Source organism: Parasteatoda tepidariorum, chromosome 10, assembly GCF_982258835.1.
Source record: "Parasteatoda tepidariorum strain Cologne lab strain chromosome 10, Ptep-v5.0, whole genome shotgun sequence".
Lineage (NCBI taxonomy): Eukaryota > Metazoa > Arthropoda > Arachnida > Araneae > Theridiidae > Parasteatoda > Parasteatoda tepidariorum.
The window spans coordinates 37,333,645-37,352,412 of record NC_141764.1 but is presented as its reverse complement, the minus strand read 5'-3'; the positions used below and the strand labels follow the sequence as shown (position 1 = coordinate 37,352,412).

The 18,768-nt window shown below is 28.5% G+C and overlaps 1 protein-coding gene across 1 annotated transcript in view; it reads left to right on the top strand.

The window, feature by feature from the left end:
* The window catches only part of LOC107454468 (vesicular glutamate transporter 1-like), a 194,330-nt gene that overhangs the window by 109,573 nt on the left and 65,989 nt on the right, over positions 1-18,768 (top strand). Inside the window, exon 2 of the mRNA XM_043041473.3 lies at positions 10,854-10,955. Within this exon, the coding sequence (XP_042897407.2) occupies positions 10,854-10,955 (102 nt within the window). The remainder of the gene's footprint in view (positions 1-10,853; positions 10,956-18,768) is intronic.

Here is an 18,768-nt window from a genome sequence, read left to right as displayed (position 1 = left end):
CTAAATCTTCTTTTATTATTCAAAACTAAGAGCTTTCTCACGCTTAACTATTCCCTTCCACTTTTCTTATTCAATATTAAGATCGAAAGTATGTATGAATTTTTACATTTTATAGTTTTCCCCTTGACGCCCGATGGCTGAGTGGTAGCGCTTCGCGCTGTCGTGCCTCAGGTCCCTGGTTCGATCCTCAGACCGGGCAAGGTTGACTCAGCCTTTCATCCCTTCAGTGGGGCGATAAATGAGTACCAAGCAATCTTGGAAACTGAACACTGGGGGTTCCGCGTGCGGCTGACCACCTGGCCGGAACGTCTGTTCCTGCACCCCAGAGCCTAAGGTCAAGAGATGGGCACAGTAGGCCTTGACCCTCTATGGGCTGCCGCGCCTCTGAGTTTAGCTTAGTTTTAGTTTTCCCCTTACTAACTGTGAGAAACATACTTTTCCCTTGACCTATTTAATAGACTAATTGTAACTTTTCAGGTTTTCCCTAAGACAAAACATTATTTCGAGACTATTTTGTAAGGTTTTCCCTAATTTTTATTCCAAGCCACTTCAATTTGTGTGTCACTCAGATGTTCACCTTCTGATAATGATGATCAAATAAAATTAATTTGTTCTTTTTAAATCATGTGCCAGTTTCCTGTTTGTCCAGTTGTTTGCTCAACATGCTATTAAAGTGATGTGCATTTGTGCTTTACTCTTGCTAATTTTTAGTTCTGAAATTGGAATTTTGCAAAAAGTGTACTATACAGGGCGATTCTAAGAAGTTGGGCAAAATTTTAGGAATTGATAGTACACACCTAAGCAAACCATTTTTATCAAAGAATTATTGGGTCGAAAACAAAACGCAAAACCGCTAGAGGGCGTCAAAGTTTGTGTTCTTATATGATTCAAAAACACACAAAGAATAATGAAGTTAAGTTATAAAAGCAAATTTAATGGCATGTGATTACAATAAGTGTTCAAAAAAGTGGCCGGCAGCGGCTATGCACACAGTACAACGGCGAAGAAAAGATAGGCGAACATTCTGAAACACACCAGGCATATCACGAACTTTCCTTGCTGCTGCCGAAAGCTTGGCGACAAGTAACGCAGCGCAGTAACTCGCTACAGGAATGGAGCTTTCACGTTTGCATCAAACAACTTTCCAAATGCGCCAGCACCTTTGCGTTTTGTTTTCGACCATGCATTCTTTGATTAAAATTGTTTGCTTGGGTGTGTACTATCACTTCCTAAAATTTTGCCCATCTTTTTAAAATCATCCTGTATATTTGTTGTTAGGTAGCAAAAATATTTAACTAGGAAACAATTTTTTCAGAATTTAGTAATGCTGATTTAAAACATTTAGCTCTTATGATCATAGAACAAATTTGAAATAATTTATTGAAATTTTCCATTCTGTTCTGAATTTTGTCTATGTATTATCTTAAAGTCATTAAAGCCATTTAAATTTAGATATGCATACTTTTGTGTAAATGCAGATATATTCTGGGTTATTTATTACAAAAAGTTTTAGATATGGAAATGACTGACTCTATAATATGTTTATTGAAAATATGGTTAAAATAAATTATTTGAAATTAAATTTCAACGAGGGAAAACAAATATATCTGTGTTAGGCTTTCAAAATATAATGTATAGAACTTACTTTTCATTCAGTGAAGGAAAGTTTCGCGTGTAGCATTGTATTCCCAGAGGATGAGTCTTAAGATAAACAACACCATATATTCTTTTTCTAAAATAAATCTTTGCAAATAGAATAAAACCAAAAACTTTAAGAAGGAATTTAAAGCCCTGGAGTATTTGTATTATAAATTGCTGCAAACAAAAAGCCAGAATAAAATGTCGCTTTCTTTTTCTGGTTTGAAAAATTTTTAAAAATTGTTTATAGTTAGCATTAAAAGAAATGCAATTTCCATTCTAAGCCCTCAAACAATTTGTCAAAACCGGACTTGATAGTATGAAAAATAAAAATAAAGAATGTATATTTTTCATTCGGTTGTCTTAACATTTTACTTATAAGAACAGATAATGGTGCATGCATATTAAAATTAAAATGCAGATGAATAATTTAATAGATATTATCTCTTACAAGGAAAAGAATATAATTTCTAAAATATGTCGCTGTCAGAAACAGTTAGTAGTAAAAAATTGTTTAATATTACATAAAGAAAAAAATTTTGATAAAATCACCATACCATATGACATCTTGTTCAAAAAAAACATAATTCAGATTAATGAAACCAAAGAATTTTTTTTAAACCGTTAATTTTTTTCGTTCTATGAAAACGGTTTAACGGAAATTCTTATTTTCAAAATTATAGTTCTTTTTACTCAACATTAATTAAAATACAAGAAGGAAAAATAAATTTAATTGAATGAATGATTTTTATGCTATGTTCGAAGTTATCAGATATTATAAAAAAATTACCAAATTTACCAAATTTTTTCACAGGTTAAAAGAAACATATTTTGCTGTTAATTTTACCAAAATCTTTACCAAAGCGCTTTAGTAAAAATTGCCGATCTCTTGAATGTTCTCATAGATCCAGAAACACGGTAAATTTACCAAATTCTAGTAGTTTTGTTCATATTTTTCTTTCAGTATATAGATGCAATTTTATTTTTGTAAGTTCATTGCAAACAAATATTGAAATATTTTGTTCAATATTCATATTTTTAATATTTATATTATATACTGTTTTACGTTTTTTAATAACATTTAAAATAGTCCTTATATTAAACTTTTTTTACATTATTTTCGATTAAAAAAAAGCACTGAAGAAAAATCTATGCTGAGATGCAAATCACTTAAACAATGTAAAAAAAGTTATTTTTCCTTATTATTTATCATCTTGCATGTTTGATTTTGGAAATTTGAAATAATGAAACTTCGCATTTCAATCTATATTTTGAACATTTTAAACTGTATTTTCAGTACTGAAAACTAAAATCATAAATTTTTAATAAACCTAAATTATAAACTATCAAAAGATTTATTTTCGCAGAGAAAACTGAAATTATAAATTTTTAATCAACCTATATAATAAACTATTGAAAGATTTTTTCACAGACGTAATATACCTGTGCCAGATTGTATTTCAATTTATTTTATTTGCAGTTTTGATTTTCTTACAAAATATTTAATTTTCTTTTACTGAAAATTATTAACGATGATTCTAAAAATCTTAAGCCTATTACAACTATACCTAAAAAGACGCATACAGCAAATAGCAATGAAATCCAAAAATAAAAATAGATGGATCTTCTTAATTGTAGCTGCAACTTCTTTTCTCTAACTCAGAATAAACGCCTGGCTGCGTATGTTCTTTAGCCAACCTGATCAGTGCGATCAAGCATTGATTACCTATCGCAGATGCAACGAACAATGACTCAATTAGCAATTGGGTTCTAAATGTTGTTCACTGTAAGACTTAAGATATTGGTCTGAGATATTATTATTTAATTCTTCTAAGGAGTTGAATATGGTTAGACAAAGAAATATGTTTCATAATTTAATTAATGGAACAGATTTCTTAGATTACCAATTATTTCTCAATAATCGTTTCATTATCATTTGATCTGCTGTAATAAACTCAATATATAACGAACACTTGAATAAAGCGAATGTTTTTAGTGGGTCTTCCATTCCGTGATTTTCCAATCCAGCGGCCTTTAACAGCATGTTGATAATTTTTTGAATTATGAAAAGAAACTTAATTCTTGTCTTTTTTTAAGTTCAGGTTACAAGTTTTAAAAGAAATTACAGCTTGTATTATAATTGGTACCTACTACAGGCAGGAGGAAAATCTCCAAAGAACAGAATGTGTCATGAAAGACAGCTCGATTGTAAATTGCTGTGATTGTGACTTCGTATGTTTACTGTGAACAGCTAAAAAAAAAAGATAGTTCGTTTAAAATGAACTTAAATAGTCTTTTTGAAGGCATTTAAATAAATACACGAAAATATTTAGTCAATATGCTAATTTCAAAACTATATAGTTACGAATATTATTTAAAAAATTAAGTTATAAATATTCTAAATCAGCATTTAAATGGAGTCATTCTGCTGGAGTGAATGATGGGATTGTTTCCAAAAAAAATGCATCTGAGTGAGTAGATGGGTTACCCAGAAATTCCAACTTTTGAATGCAACGTTCATCAAGAACGATGCAAATTAAAAAGGATAAACAAAATTCGAGTGCATTTTCCAGAGAAAAAAAATCTAAGAAATTCTCTACAGGTAGACAACCATTATATTATATGGAAATGTTATTTATGTTAAAGGTTATTTATCGTTCCGTTAAAAAAATTCCTTCTGTGAAGAAATTCACCGTCAGAAAAATTTTTTGAACGTATGGTATTATTTTTACTTCTAACTTAACAGATACATTTTAAGCAGTTGTATTTTGATACTAGAATTAATTACCGAATTTAAATTTTTTTAGTCGACAGTTTTTTTTTTGCTTATTTCTTATTACCTCATCGTAATTTCAAGTTTCTAAAGACAACAAATATATTATATGGAAATGTTATTTATGCTAAAGGTTATTTATCGTTCCGTAAAAAAAATTCATTCTCTGAAGGAATTCACTGTCAGAAAAATTTGTTGAACATATGGTATTATTTTTACTTCTAACTTAACTGTAACATTTTAAACAGTTGTATTTTGATAATAGAATAAATTACCGAATTTAAATTCTTTTTATTCGACATTTTTTTTTTTGCTTATTTTTACCACCCCATCGTAATTTCAAGTTTCTAAATCTAATAACTTTTGAGCTATAAAACAAATGTAACACAAAGCCAAAAAAATCGAAAAAGCACTAAAAACATTCAAACAAGTTACAATTTTGAAAAGAAAAAAGTCCATTTCAGGGCATCAAATTTCAATTCTATAGTTGTAATAATGTAGCCTGCAAAATGGCCTGGAGGGTTTTTATGCACCTCAAGTTTAACAGCTCTCGAATTATTTATTGAATGTTATTTTTTTTATTTCATCTCTTTTTATTCGACCCACTTTTCTACACATTTTCTTAATTTCAAGTTTTTGAGTCTAACCGTTTTCGCGCATCAAAGCAAAATTTTACTTAAATTTGAACACCCGAAGCAGTGGCTGTGCTTTGAATTTTTCATTTAGAAAATTTCTATGATTTCATATTTGATGATATAAACTTTTCATAAAATTTTCACTTATATAGAGCACATTTACTTCTATTTGCTCTTTTTTTACAATACATAATTAAAGCTCACTGCAAAAACTGTGGTGTAATATCTCTCAGTATATGATGTTAAATGACCCAAAATATTGTATTCATATTCGATTTGAATGGCGTAATTTAAATCTGAACTGTTGAATTTAAATCTGAATGTTGGCGCACTTTGAATATCAAAAATTTCAAGAAGCGCCAAGTACAATATAGCTAGTAGTTAATTTACAATCTGGAAAAAGCTATAGAAATTTATTGTTAATTTCCATGCTTTTATTCATCAACAGAAACAAAAATACACCGTTAAATATTTATTCATGTTCTTAGTTGTATAATAAAGATAATTATACTTTCATTTTTAAATTTCTGAGAACTGTTTTAACTTATTTTATAATGTATAATTCCCATCTACTTCAGATCTGTTAAGCCTAAATCAAATTCTCATAAGATTCTCTTTGTACTACGCTTATGTTTGATTCACAAACAAATTTTATTTCAGGAATTAGAGTATATATGTACATTCTAAATTAATTATTCTTACTTTATATTGTACTGTAAATATATATTTGATGGCTCTTATTTTTATCTTTTCTGACTGTAATTATACATTTTAGTATTGCTGTATAACAAAAATTGTGGCAGTTGCTTCACACATTGAAGAACTTTGTTGTAATAAAACACTAGTGTTATTTATGGCGTTTCGCTTTGGTGTAAAGTATTGCCACTATTTTTGGTGTTGATCTTCACTTAAATTTTTTTACAGTGCTAAACCCACACTCAATGTAGCTTTGCCTGTGTCCTGTGTACTTTCAGAATCACTGTCACATTTATAAGTTTCAACTTTGTCTTTTACGAGTTGACTTTCACACGAAGCTATTAATAGCAAGTGAAAGCATCAATACACGAATCAGTCAACCATTCATCAATTAATCATCAATTTTAAATTTGCTTACTTTTCTTAAAAGCTAGCACTCTATGTCCCTAATGAGCCATCAAGTAGTAACGATTTTTATGAGAAAAGTAAAATTCCTTATGAAGTATTTCTCAAATTGAACAAATATTTTATCGCATTTCGTAAAATATATAGCATTATATTTAAAATTTCTAGGCAAGTTCATGTTAAATCAGACAGGGAAACATATTATTTGCTTAATATTTTGAGATAAAATACTGTTTTAATTACTTCAAAACTTTTATTTGCAGAAGTACGTATCCTGCTTAAAATTCAATACCAATGTCCGGTTTCTTTAAATACACAAAAACAATATTTCTGTATCTAAAAAATTTTAAAGCCGCAATTGCATTGTTAACTAAATTATTTCAAACATATAGTGTGTGAATCTATTTAAAGATAACGTTATAAAAGAGAACTTAACCATTGACATTTTTTCCTGATAAGAAATAATGGTCAAATTATTCCAATGTAAATTATTCCCACGTCTTCCCTAAATGTCCTTCCCTAATTACCATCATTACTTGCATTAGTGAATGAGAGTTTGGATCATGTTCTCCTATGACAAGATTGTTAATCGCGAAAAAGGTTATGTTGGCGGAACAGGAAATAAAAGTAGTTTCTTAAGTATATAAATATTCTAATTAGAATTGATGATAGCGATTTAAGTAAATATTATTATAAAAAGAACTTTAATTTCGTAATTAAAGTATCATCTAACAACTAAACGAACTTAAAAGTTCCACATCTGTATTAAATACTTTTCCAAAACTATTTTTTCAATTATTTATTATCATTTAATTAAGAATGATTTTAGAGTAGCAAGAGTGAGAATAGAAAAATTAACATCATATTTATCTTTTCAAATGTAGAATAAAAAGAGAATTTGTTCCCAAATTTAACGTGAAAAGGACATCTAAAATAAATCAGCTATCCAAATTGTTTTTTAGTACTTTTTGAGAATTTTTGACGCAGTTTAAATGTTAACGGCATGAAATAAGGTTAAGATAAGCGTATACCCTAAGGTAAGATAACGGTCATTAACCCCTTAATGATCGGTTAATTTTCAAGAAAACTGTCTTAAAAGTGCCTGTTTTTTGGCTTTTGTATATGTATTACGTATTTGATTATTGCTGACACCTAGTTAAAAATAAACTAACTATCTACAATTACCTTAAAAATATCTTGGTACTGCCATCTGGTGTGTAAAATGAGATATAAAATTTTTTCCGGGCAAAAGAAATGAATTAGTTTTATTCTTATTGGCGCGTTACTACTGAACACTCCAGCCCGTCAATACCACGGGAGCGAGAAATAGAGGGCGAAACCTCACCCTGTCATTTTCACGGGAGCGAGAAGGAAGAGGTTAAAAAGTTCATTCGCTTTAAAAATCTACAAATGGGAAATAACGGTTGATATGTTTTAAGTGCTCAAAATCACGCGAGAACAAAAGCGCAATACAGTCGCAAACAAGACTTGTCAGATGCATATTTTCAAGACTGACATTTCCTTAAATCTAAATTTTAAAACTCTTAACGAACACGATAGATGTGATGGATATGTCCGTTATCACGAATACGAGGAATAGTCAATTGCTGCATATTGTTGGAATCTTGAGAATAAATTCAATTTCAACAATGACAAAACTATTTCCATCCCAGTCACATCAGCTCATCTTGATTTTCTGGAATCTTGTTACGTTCATATGAATGCTGACTCCTTTATTAACGACATTAGTTTCTCCCCACCTCTCCATAGCATGTGAGAAAGCTTTTACCCTGATTTACCACTCTCGGCCATTGTGGTTTTTCTTGTTCCGTTTTTCATCTTCTTTTTTTCTCTTTACTGCAGTGGTTTTTCTAGTTTTGTTTCTCACTTTTTTTTCCACTTTTCGTGGGCAACTTTACGTTTTATATTTCGAAATATTTTTTTTTCTTATTCACTTCTAGCAAGTCTAAAAATTGGAGGCTTTATTCGAGGGCTTGAAACATGTCAACTGTTATTTCCAATTTATATATTTTTGAAACGAATGAAGTCCTTAATCACGTAATATCTCACCGCTTCATCATCTTGCTTCTTATGATTTCTTTACTAATTGGTAAAGATAGATTATTTACATTTAGAAAAATCAAAGTTTCCCAGAAAATTCTTGCAAATTCCACTTTTTTTTTGTCTTTATCAAACTTTAACAACGAAGATCTTTATTTTTGGGCCAAAACTCGCAGTAGAGCATCCACAAAACTGAAAACTCGCTTACAAAGTTATTCATTAAAATTATATGTAAACCCACAAAAAAAAACTTCAGCTTTCAAAATATTCAACAATCAAAACAACAGAAAACTGCAAAAACAGCAAAGCTTGTCAATCATGTTTTACATTAGTTGGTATTACACAACGCAGCCCATAATTTTTTTTTCTTTTAATATTATATTTGGCAAGAATTTCGTGATACAAACTCTCAAAGGCAGATAGTATCACGAAAAACAAAATCTTACGCATAAGTCAAAATCTCGAAAAGCAAAAACTCTCTTAAAAAGAATTTTGAAATTCAAAATCTCACATGAACGGAATCTCGAGTTATAATATCTCCCACGAATAAAATCTCGAAACATTATCTCCCTCAGAATCTCGCGAGATAAAATCTCAAGTAGACAGTATCATGAAAAACAAAATCTTAAGCATAGAATCAGATAACTCAAGGTCTTGAAATGCAAAAACTCTCTCGAACAGAATTTTGAGATTCAAAATTTCTCACTAATTTCACAAGAGATAATATCACCCGCGAATGAAATCTCGTGACACAAATTTTACTTGGCGAAAATGTTGAAAAACTTTATCTGACTCAGAATCTCGCGAGACAAAACTACCGCTAACAAAATATTGTGAGACAAACCTTCCAACCAGCAAATCTCGCGTATACAGTACACTTGAGATAAAAGACCCAAAGCAATTTCACTATTTTCTAAATGAAATATTTTTTAGCTGGATTATCAATACCAGTACTGTTTTTTGTTGATGCAGAGTTTTGTTTGTACAAGATTTTTGTCCTTTAAATGCTTTTTCTACAAAGATTTTACGTAGATTCCTCAGTTTTATAAACACGTCTATATTTAATCAATGTATCTAACTTGAAATAGTAGATTACTTTTATGGCTTTAATATAAAGTTGTTATGAATTTTTTTTTATATTTTGAATATTTCTAAATTCAATATAATTGTATTATTCTTTTAATGAAATAAAGTTTTTATAAATCCTATACACAAATATGCAAAAGCACGTCACTTTTTACAGTCTGAAAAATCTAACTATTAAAAAAAAATGTTTCGTTTATTATGATTTTCTGCACTGCTAAAATTTTTGATATATAGTTTCCCCATCTTTGAAGTAAACTGAAACTCGTATTGAGGTAAACTGAAATTTTTCCAATCCATGTGGTCTCATTTTTTAATTACTTTTCACTGTTTAGTTTGCTTGTTTACTGACAACACAAAATTTCGCACTAGAATCAATTCTGAGGCTTCATTGTATAAACACTTTGTTTAAAAAAAAAGCACATTTTTAGCTAATTTTTTGAAACAATTCTTTTGTCAATTGTATGTAATTTTTTCTCGATTATTATGGTTCTGTACTTAAAACTGTATTTAGATTATTAAATGCATTCCAACACAAAACAACTCATTACACCAAAAATTGTGACAACTATATACCAAAAATTTTTGCTGCGTACGCAACTTAATATTTTTAACTGAGTAATTTTTTTGTGTTATTGCCGTTATTTTCGGTGTTGCAGTAAACTCTGTTGTAAACTTTTTACTTGATTCAACTTTGTTATTTTACTACCACTTCGTCATTTTTACATTTTATTTTGCTGCATGTTCTTCACATCTGTGTTTATATGTTACTGTTGCCTTCCTGGTGTCTGTATTGTACATTTTTCGGATCAATATATTTCTCCATATATCCAATATTAGTAGGAGGGTCGAAGTATCCAATGTTGACAGTGCATGTAGTCACATTTTCATTTATTTTTTCGCTGTTTAGATCTATTTATTTATTTTTTTCAATATTATTTGTATTTATTATTTATATTTATTATTTATATTTATTACTTATATTTATTATTTATATTTATTATTTATATTTATTACTTATATTTATTATTTATATTTATTACTTATATTTATTATTTATATTTATTATGTATATTTATTATTGCCGACCGGCCTGTGTAAGGGGCAGGGAACTGTCCTTGCATCAGAAAGGTCCTGGACTCGAATCCCGGGCAAGGCATGGCTGTTTCTTTCTCTCTCTCTGTGTTCTATGTCCTTTCTTTGTGTGTGAATGTGACCCGCCCTATAAACGGGTTGTGGTTGTGTGAATGGCGTGGCAGAAGTCGAATTCCTGGCCATAGATGGCGCCACTGAAAAACAGAAACAATCGCTCCCCCGCTGCCTAAACAGGCATAAAACAAAAAAAATTATTTATTATTTATATTTCTTATTTCTTATTTATATTTGTTATCTATATTTCCTCTAAATAATTGTTATTTTTTCTATTTTGTATAATCGTTTTCATGATAACTACATATCTGAACTTAAAAATACATTCAGCTTACCCCAACATCCAAAATGGTGGCAACTGTAAACTGATATTTTTTATATTGTAGTAATCAGGGAAAAATTTATTATTTCAGGAGACCTCAAGACCCCGAAGCCCAACAAAGTCAATATGGAGCTCATACATTGTTATCTAACCTTAAAGCGCCGATAACTGACAGAATGACTAAACTTCTAAGGTAAGTATCGGACGCTCATTCTTTATTAATTCATTCTTTATTAATTCCATTAATCCATTCATTCTTTATTAATTAAAATTTTTTGAGATATTTGAAAATTAATTTTTAAAAACCTTTATGTAGAATTATATAAAAAATGAAAAAGAGTTTTTTAGTTAGACACTTTTATATAATGGTAAAATACATTTTCCTAGTGGAAAGCTCTACATTAAGAAAAAAATATTGTCAAAACTATCAAAATATGGTAAAATTTATCCTATTTCTAGCTCTTTGAAGACACCAAAAAGTTAGGTAATTTTTTCCGAAATACTTTGATAAAATTTTGGTAAAATGAACAATGAAATATGGTTTAGTAATAGGTGATAAAATTTGGTAAATATGGTAGAAATTGTTAATTTTATCCTGAGGCCATAGAGCATGGGGTAAAAACTATTTATTAGATTAAATAAGCTATTCAGTTTTGTATTTCTTACTAAATGTGTGATTATAAGAACTATTTTGAAAGCTAGAATTTCCCGTAAGCCGTTACCACATAAACGGAAAATAACAAAATGAATGATTTAAGCACTGTATTATTTGGTTTTTAGTGACAGAATTACAGTTTTTTTTTATCAAAAATATCACTACTATACATTACGGTAAATTTACCAGAATTTTTTTCTCCATGTAATCTGTATAAAATTCCGAATGCAAATATAATAAAAATATATTTGAGTCCTTAACTTTTTAACCATGTATTTTTCCTAATTAATTAAAAAAATGATTTTTCAAAAAACACTTTTGTTAATTCATATAAAACTAAGACGAAAAAAGTTTTATGTACCAACATAAGTTATAGTAGGTACTCATTCGCATATATTGATCTAATCAAAATATGATTCATAAAAATTGGTTTTTAAGGCACAAAAACAGAAATAAAATTTCTTCAATATGATTTTACATAACTCAATAAAACTATAACTCCTAAAATAAATTTAAACTTAAAATTGCTTAGGAAATGATCAATAAATTACAGCAAATTCTAAAATCTATATTCTAATTCATAGCAACAAAATATTTTTTTTTATTTATAATAAATAACATGCAGTGAAAAAATTTTCCCCGGCAAATAAAACTACATTATTAGTTTTCGCAGAGAAATTTTGCATTTATATTAAACGCTGTTAAAATTTGCATTCTGAAATTATAGTAAAATAGTCGACAGCATTCTGCCCATCCAATTAGCCGTAAAGTTTACGGTAAAAAACATTTTTTACCATTCTAATTTTGAAACTGTTTACAACTAGTATTTTTAATAAACCATGAATACAAAATTATACAATTTTTTAATCTTTTACAACTAGCAGGGTTTCAAAACCGTTAAAAAAAAGAAATTCAACTAGCATTTTCCTTAGTAATGAGTATTAGAGTTAGGTTGGGATATATCTTGAGGAAACACTATGTTGTCTGGGATTCGAACCCCCAATCTATCTGCATGAGGTTGACAGATTAGCCGCATTGTCTTTAATTTGTACCCAGCTGAAAAAAACTAAGCGCCTTCTAAGGTAAAATTCTGGTTCTTTAACTGTATTGGGTAAAGGCAGCTAATTAACGATTTTTCACCCAGTTAACAGTTTGAATACCAACTTATTTATGGTTATTTGACTGTTTTGTTTTAATATAGTAAAATAACAATAAGCAAACCGTTATTTAACCATTTTTTTCGAGAAATTTCTAACAAGGAAGAAAATGAGGATTTTCTAAAGAAACAGTAAAGAAAATGAGGATTTAAAAATACTCGTAAAATCCTATTTCAATTTTTGACGTCAATTACTTTTTCATAAGAAATTAACCTTGATTGCAACAATAGTATTTCTTTAAAAAAAATTACGCAAAAAAACTGCACGAAAAGTGTTATTATCCCTGTCGTTATGAAATCTTTTCTTTCTTATCATATATAATGGTGAAAAACTTATTAAATAAATAATAAACTTAAATCAAATTTATAAAATTGTCTGCTTCCTTTAAATAATTAAGCTACCTGATGACTTGATTAAAAATGTCATTCAATTCAAAAAGATACAAATTGGAAATAAAGATCCACATGTTTCAAACGCTCAAAAACAGATGACCATTTCAAGACTTGTCAGGCGTGAATGAGAATAAGCAAAAGTGATTTGAAATATAAAACGTAAAGTTGCCAACAAATATTGGAAAACAAACAGAAATAAACGAATAGAAACAAAGACGAATAGAACGAAAGAATAGAAACAAGGCTTAAAAAATCACCCAAGCCAAGAGGGACGGACCAAAGTAAAGTGCATTTCCAAGCGTTATGAAGAGAAGGAAAGAACTAATCTCATCAAAAAAGGAATTGTCATTCATATGAATAAAACAAGATTCCAAAGTATCAAGATGAACTTATGTAAATGGGGTGAAAATGATTTTGGCATTGTAGAAATTGAATTTATGCCCAAGGTTCCAACAATGTGCAGCGATTGTTGATTTTTATAAATCTGGATAACAGATATACATGTTGTGTTCCTTAAATCTCAATTTTAAAGCGTGTTCAGTTTATTTGATGTGTCAGCGGTTGCGCCAGCAAGAAATGTGGCAAATGCCCCAGCGGATTATCAAAAAAAATAGTATCTTAAAAGATTTTATTTAATTTAGTTACCTTTTTCTACTTAAATATCGCGTTTGCATTTTTTATATCTCTGCAATTAATTTTTAAAAGTCAAACATTTGTTCAAAGATTAATACTAATTTATACAAAAAAAATATATTTCGTAATAATTTCTAAAAATGCTTCCTTTTGCTATTTTAAAATTTTAGTAATCCCCGTATCTTTCATAACAAAATAAATCGAAAAAATTAGAAACTAAAAGTAAAAGAAATCTTCAAAAATTAAGAAAGTAATTATTATAAATCTTTGATGTTGTTTGAATTTAAGATTTTGAAACTTTAGTTTGTTTGCTAGATTTACAACACTTATTTTTACTAGATTCTAATAAATATCTTGTAATTTTATTATATTAATTTTCTTATGTTTTTTTCTCCAATGTCGTATAAATTTTTACTTTTAATTTAAAAATAGGTTTCTCTTCGGTTGGGTGAATTTTCAATTTCCTAAATTAAGAAAAGAAAACAATTATTTAAAATTAAGACAATAAATGTGAGATTAAATTAATAAATTAAAGTTCTGTTTTTAATTGTTCGCTTCATTAAGCATTATTCGGATCCTTAAATCAAACAAACATACTTCGGTTAAAATTATTCTTAATATATAATATGCAATATTCTTGTTAGAATATTCACTGAGCTTCTATAATACAAAGTAGCACGGTTGAAATTTATTTTATTTAGATAATTCTAATAAGCGCAGTCTTTTCCCTCAGGAAAACAGTCGTAACTATTCTAACTTTATATTTTTTCTTTCCAAACACTGTTTAGAAATTTGAATAACGGATTAACTGTATTCATTAAAACGTTAATAAATGCTGATAAATTTGAAACAAGTTTCATTGTAACAAATATGCATCATTTTTCATAAATTCATGAATACTATATTTTCATTACTTGTGTAAACAGAAATAAAGATAAAGCAAAAAAAATATATTTAATTTCATATCAAGCAGCGCATTAATTATACATATTTCTCGCTGATAATTAATTTAATTAATCTAAAATTTTAATTTTCAAAAGAAAAATGTGGAACTTATTGAAAAAGAATTTAAAGTTAATTATTGATATTAAAAGGAAGTTAATTAGTAATTTATATATAATGTTTTTTAAAAAAAAGGTAGAGTTTTGGACAAGCTTTTTGTAAAATTAGTAATTTTTAGAATAGCATTTTACAGCAACACAGTGAATATTTTTAAATTAATATATACATAAATTGGTCTAAACCTTTGAGAGAATTCAAAATCAATTATAGTTTATTAACAATGTACTCACTATAGTTCGTTTCAACCATCGTAATTTTAAAATGGCAGCAGTTATAATATTATTAAAGGAGTGTCAAGTTATAGTGAAGTGGCTATCTACTACATGTGTATACCACTTACAAAGTAACTGGTGGAAAATTAGAGAGTCAGTCTTTTTTTCTTAAAAACTGATTGAGATAGTAGAAAAAAATGAATTACAATAGTTGTAAAGCCTTATCTATTTGGAAAACAGAAACATAGTAGAGATTCTTGTTAAGAAAAGACGTCAAAATGTGTCAATTTACTAAACTAAACCATCAACTGAACTCATACCATATCAACTGAACTTATTTCTGAGCTATAAAGGTGGATATGGTCTTAAGTATTTATCTTGTATATATGAAAGGAACATTCAATTGTTTTACAAAGCATAGTTTATGTGTGGGTATTTATATATATATATTTATATATATATATATATTTATATAAATATTTTTTTAATGTTAAAAGCTGAATACTATATCCAGTTTTTCAAGCCTCGAGAAATATATTTCCATCTGTAACATGTGATGCGGTTGCTTATCTGTCCCCCGTACAGCAGGTTTAAATGTCGCAATTGCAGTTGTTATTGCTGTTTTCGCTACCGCTGCTGTTGTTATTGTGTTTCTTCTTTATTATAATTCTTAATTATCTCCCGGGAAAGGGTCATAATATTTTCCCTAAAAATTTCTTTTATTTTTTGTCCATCTGTTTTTCATATATTATGAGCTATAAATTATATAAATTTTTGACAGAAACAGATTTTTCTAAACTTTATTCATCCCCCCCCCCCCCAAAAAGAACTGCACTAAGTACTCTTAATTAGGTCTAATTAACTGTTAAAAAACTGCAACATTTACAAAAGAGACTGTTAGTAAGTGTACTAGTATAAAATCTTTTATTTCGCAGAAAGATACCGTTATTTAAAAATAGACGACTGTTTAAACAAACAAGTAATGTTATTTTAATCAACAAACTTCGTTATTTTAATTAACAGACTCTTATTTTAACAAAAAAAACTCTATAGAATAATTACGTCATTAGTGTGGTCGGAGTGAGCGGAGATAAACATTCCCATGACCCGAAGAAGCTGAGATTCAAACTTCGGTCACATTACTGGGAGGCTAGCGCTCTGTTTTCTGAGCTACAGCAGTTCTAGCATTTCAGTATTAAAATATAGTATTTCAGTATTTTTATATTTCTTCAGTATTTCAGTATTTTTATATTCTAGTATTTCAGTATTTTTATATTAAGTCTTACCTAAGAGTCTTACTTATTTAAATAAAATTTAAAAGGGAAAGCGTTTAAAACTTTAGTGGCTCACCCGTATAAAAATTCTGGTAATTTAGCTGACCAAAAAAATTATATACAACGAAATAAAATAATCAGGTGGAATAAAAATTTAACTGCAAAATCGTATCGCAGTTTTATTAAATCGACCATAAAAACGATTATATAATTGCTGATAACAAGTACAAAAAATATCCGGAAAATAATTTGAAAAGAGATCAAGTTATCGTATGGTAAGCAAAACAGCACGACAAAAGCTAGAATTAGAACTCGCAATTTTAATCTGTTTATGATTAAAATGAAAAAGAGATAAAAATCGTTCCGTCAACAAAACAACCTTAAACAGTAAAATATACAGAGAAAGTTCAAAAAAGAAGCGCAACGATTTCTAATAGTTTTTAGTCACAGCACGTCATAAATTTTACTTTGCTTTTAATATCTTTTAAGAATTAAAATTATTTATTGATTATTAACAAAATTGTAAATAATTAAAATAATGATTTGCTATTGACAAAAATATGTTTCCATATTTATATAAGGAATGATCAATTCACAATAAACTGGAAGCATTTGTAAACTATTCTAGTAAAACCTTTACTCGAGGAAATAAACTGAAAAAACACTTTCTGGAGGAAATAAACTCTTCAATTCAAATCCTTTAACGCCGAAATTCAGTACTTGGAATTGCCAATTCCAAAAACCTATTTATTCCCTTTTAATGGAATTCACTTAAATAGTTGCTGACTCAATCAAACAACTCATGAGAATTTCAACCACTCTTGGGACTTTATAAAAAACTTAATCGAATTCGAAAAAAAACTTTACTGTTCTGACAATCAAGATCTGCTAGAAGATATTCTTAATGCACTGGCCTATTAAGGGTATAGATTTGTATGAAATATTTGATTAATAATTTAATATCAGTGTAATAAGCAAGCTTATATTACATAATGATAAATATAGTTAGTTAATGTGTAAAGAATTTGTAAAAAATCTCTGTTCTTATGATCAAGGAATAAATCAGCTAGAAAACATTTTCAAGGCACTCACCTAAAATGGATATAGATTTGTATGAAATATTCGATTAACAATTTTATATCAATACAATAAACAACCATTTTCTTTGTTTGTATTCAGCGTAAAAATTGCAAAGAAAAAAGTTCCTCGACTTGTCTATATAGCAATGGCGGAAGCGTAAATAGATATAAATACGATACTGAACTTTTTATACATGAAATTTTAATAAAGTTTTAACAATTAGAACTTCGGATTTCATATAGATTTCCTTAAAATTAACATACACTGTCAGAAATTTTTCGGAAAAAATGATTAAATAACAATTTATTGAATGGTTATTTTACCATATTTAATCAAAACAGTCAAATAACCATCAATAAGATGGTCATCAAACAATTAACAGTTAGAAAACCATTTATTAACTGCTTTCATCTAATACGATTAAACAACCAGAATTTTATCGCACCAACTAGAACCACCTAATGAAGCTACTTTCCTTGCAACTGCGTGCATATCATAGTCGAGAGGGCTTATCTGTCAATCTCATGACCGGCAGAACTGGAGTTCGAGTCCTAGTGTTGACACCACACTATTCCCTTCAACACCTGAAGAATTTCCAGTGTCCGGCACTCTCCAATGCCCATTACCTTACAAAAAGCCGAGCTCCTATATCTAGTTATTTTTCTTTCTTTTTTTACGTTTTTGAAAAATGCTAGTCGTAAATGGTTAAAAACCCGTATAGTTTTGTATTCATGGTTTTATAATCCTACTTTTTGTGAATGGTTTCAAAACCATAAAGGAAAAAATGTTCTTTACCGTAAATTTTACGGTTAATCGGATGGATAGACAACTGCCAGTTAGTTTACTATAATTTTAGAATAAAAATTTGAGCAGTGTAGAATTATACATCAAAAACAATGCATCACTTTTCTATTTAGCTATGTTTTAGTTTTGCCCATACCCCTGTGGAAGGAGCATATTGTCTCATTTTTTCAAGCTCCGTCTTGGTTTATGAAAAATCCTGTGAGTGAAAAAAGGAATCCATATTTCAAATTAAGTTACCAAACAAACAATATAGAAATCAATCAGGCGGGGAAAAAAATTCTGACTAACTTACCGTACTGTATGATAATAGCTTTTCAATGAAAAAAAATATCATAATTTCGTTATTTAAAACCAAATGACACGGTATCTAAACCATTCATTTGTTAATTTTTCAGGTCATGTGGTAACAGTTTACCGAAAATTCCAGTTTTTTAAATTATAACTCTTATTACCTTACGTTTAGTAAAAAAAATTCAAAACTGAAAAAAAAATTAAACCAATAAGTGGTTTTTATGCCATACTCTATAGTATCATGATAAAATTACCAAATTTTACCATATTTACTAAATTTTATCAGTTATTACAAAACCATATTTTATTGGAAATTGTTTCAAAATCATTACCAAAGAGTTTCGGTGAAAATTACCGAGCTTTTTGGTGCCTCATGGAACAAGAAATACGATAAATTTTACCATATATTGGTAATTTTGAAAATACATATTTTCTCAGTGCATAAA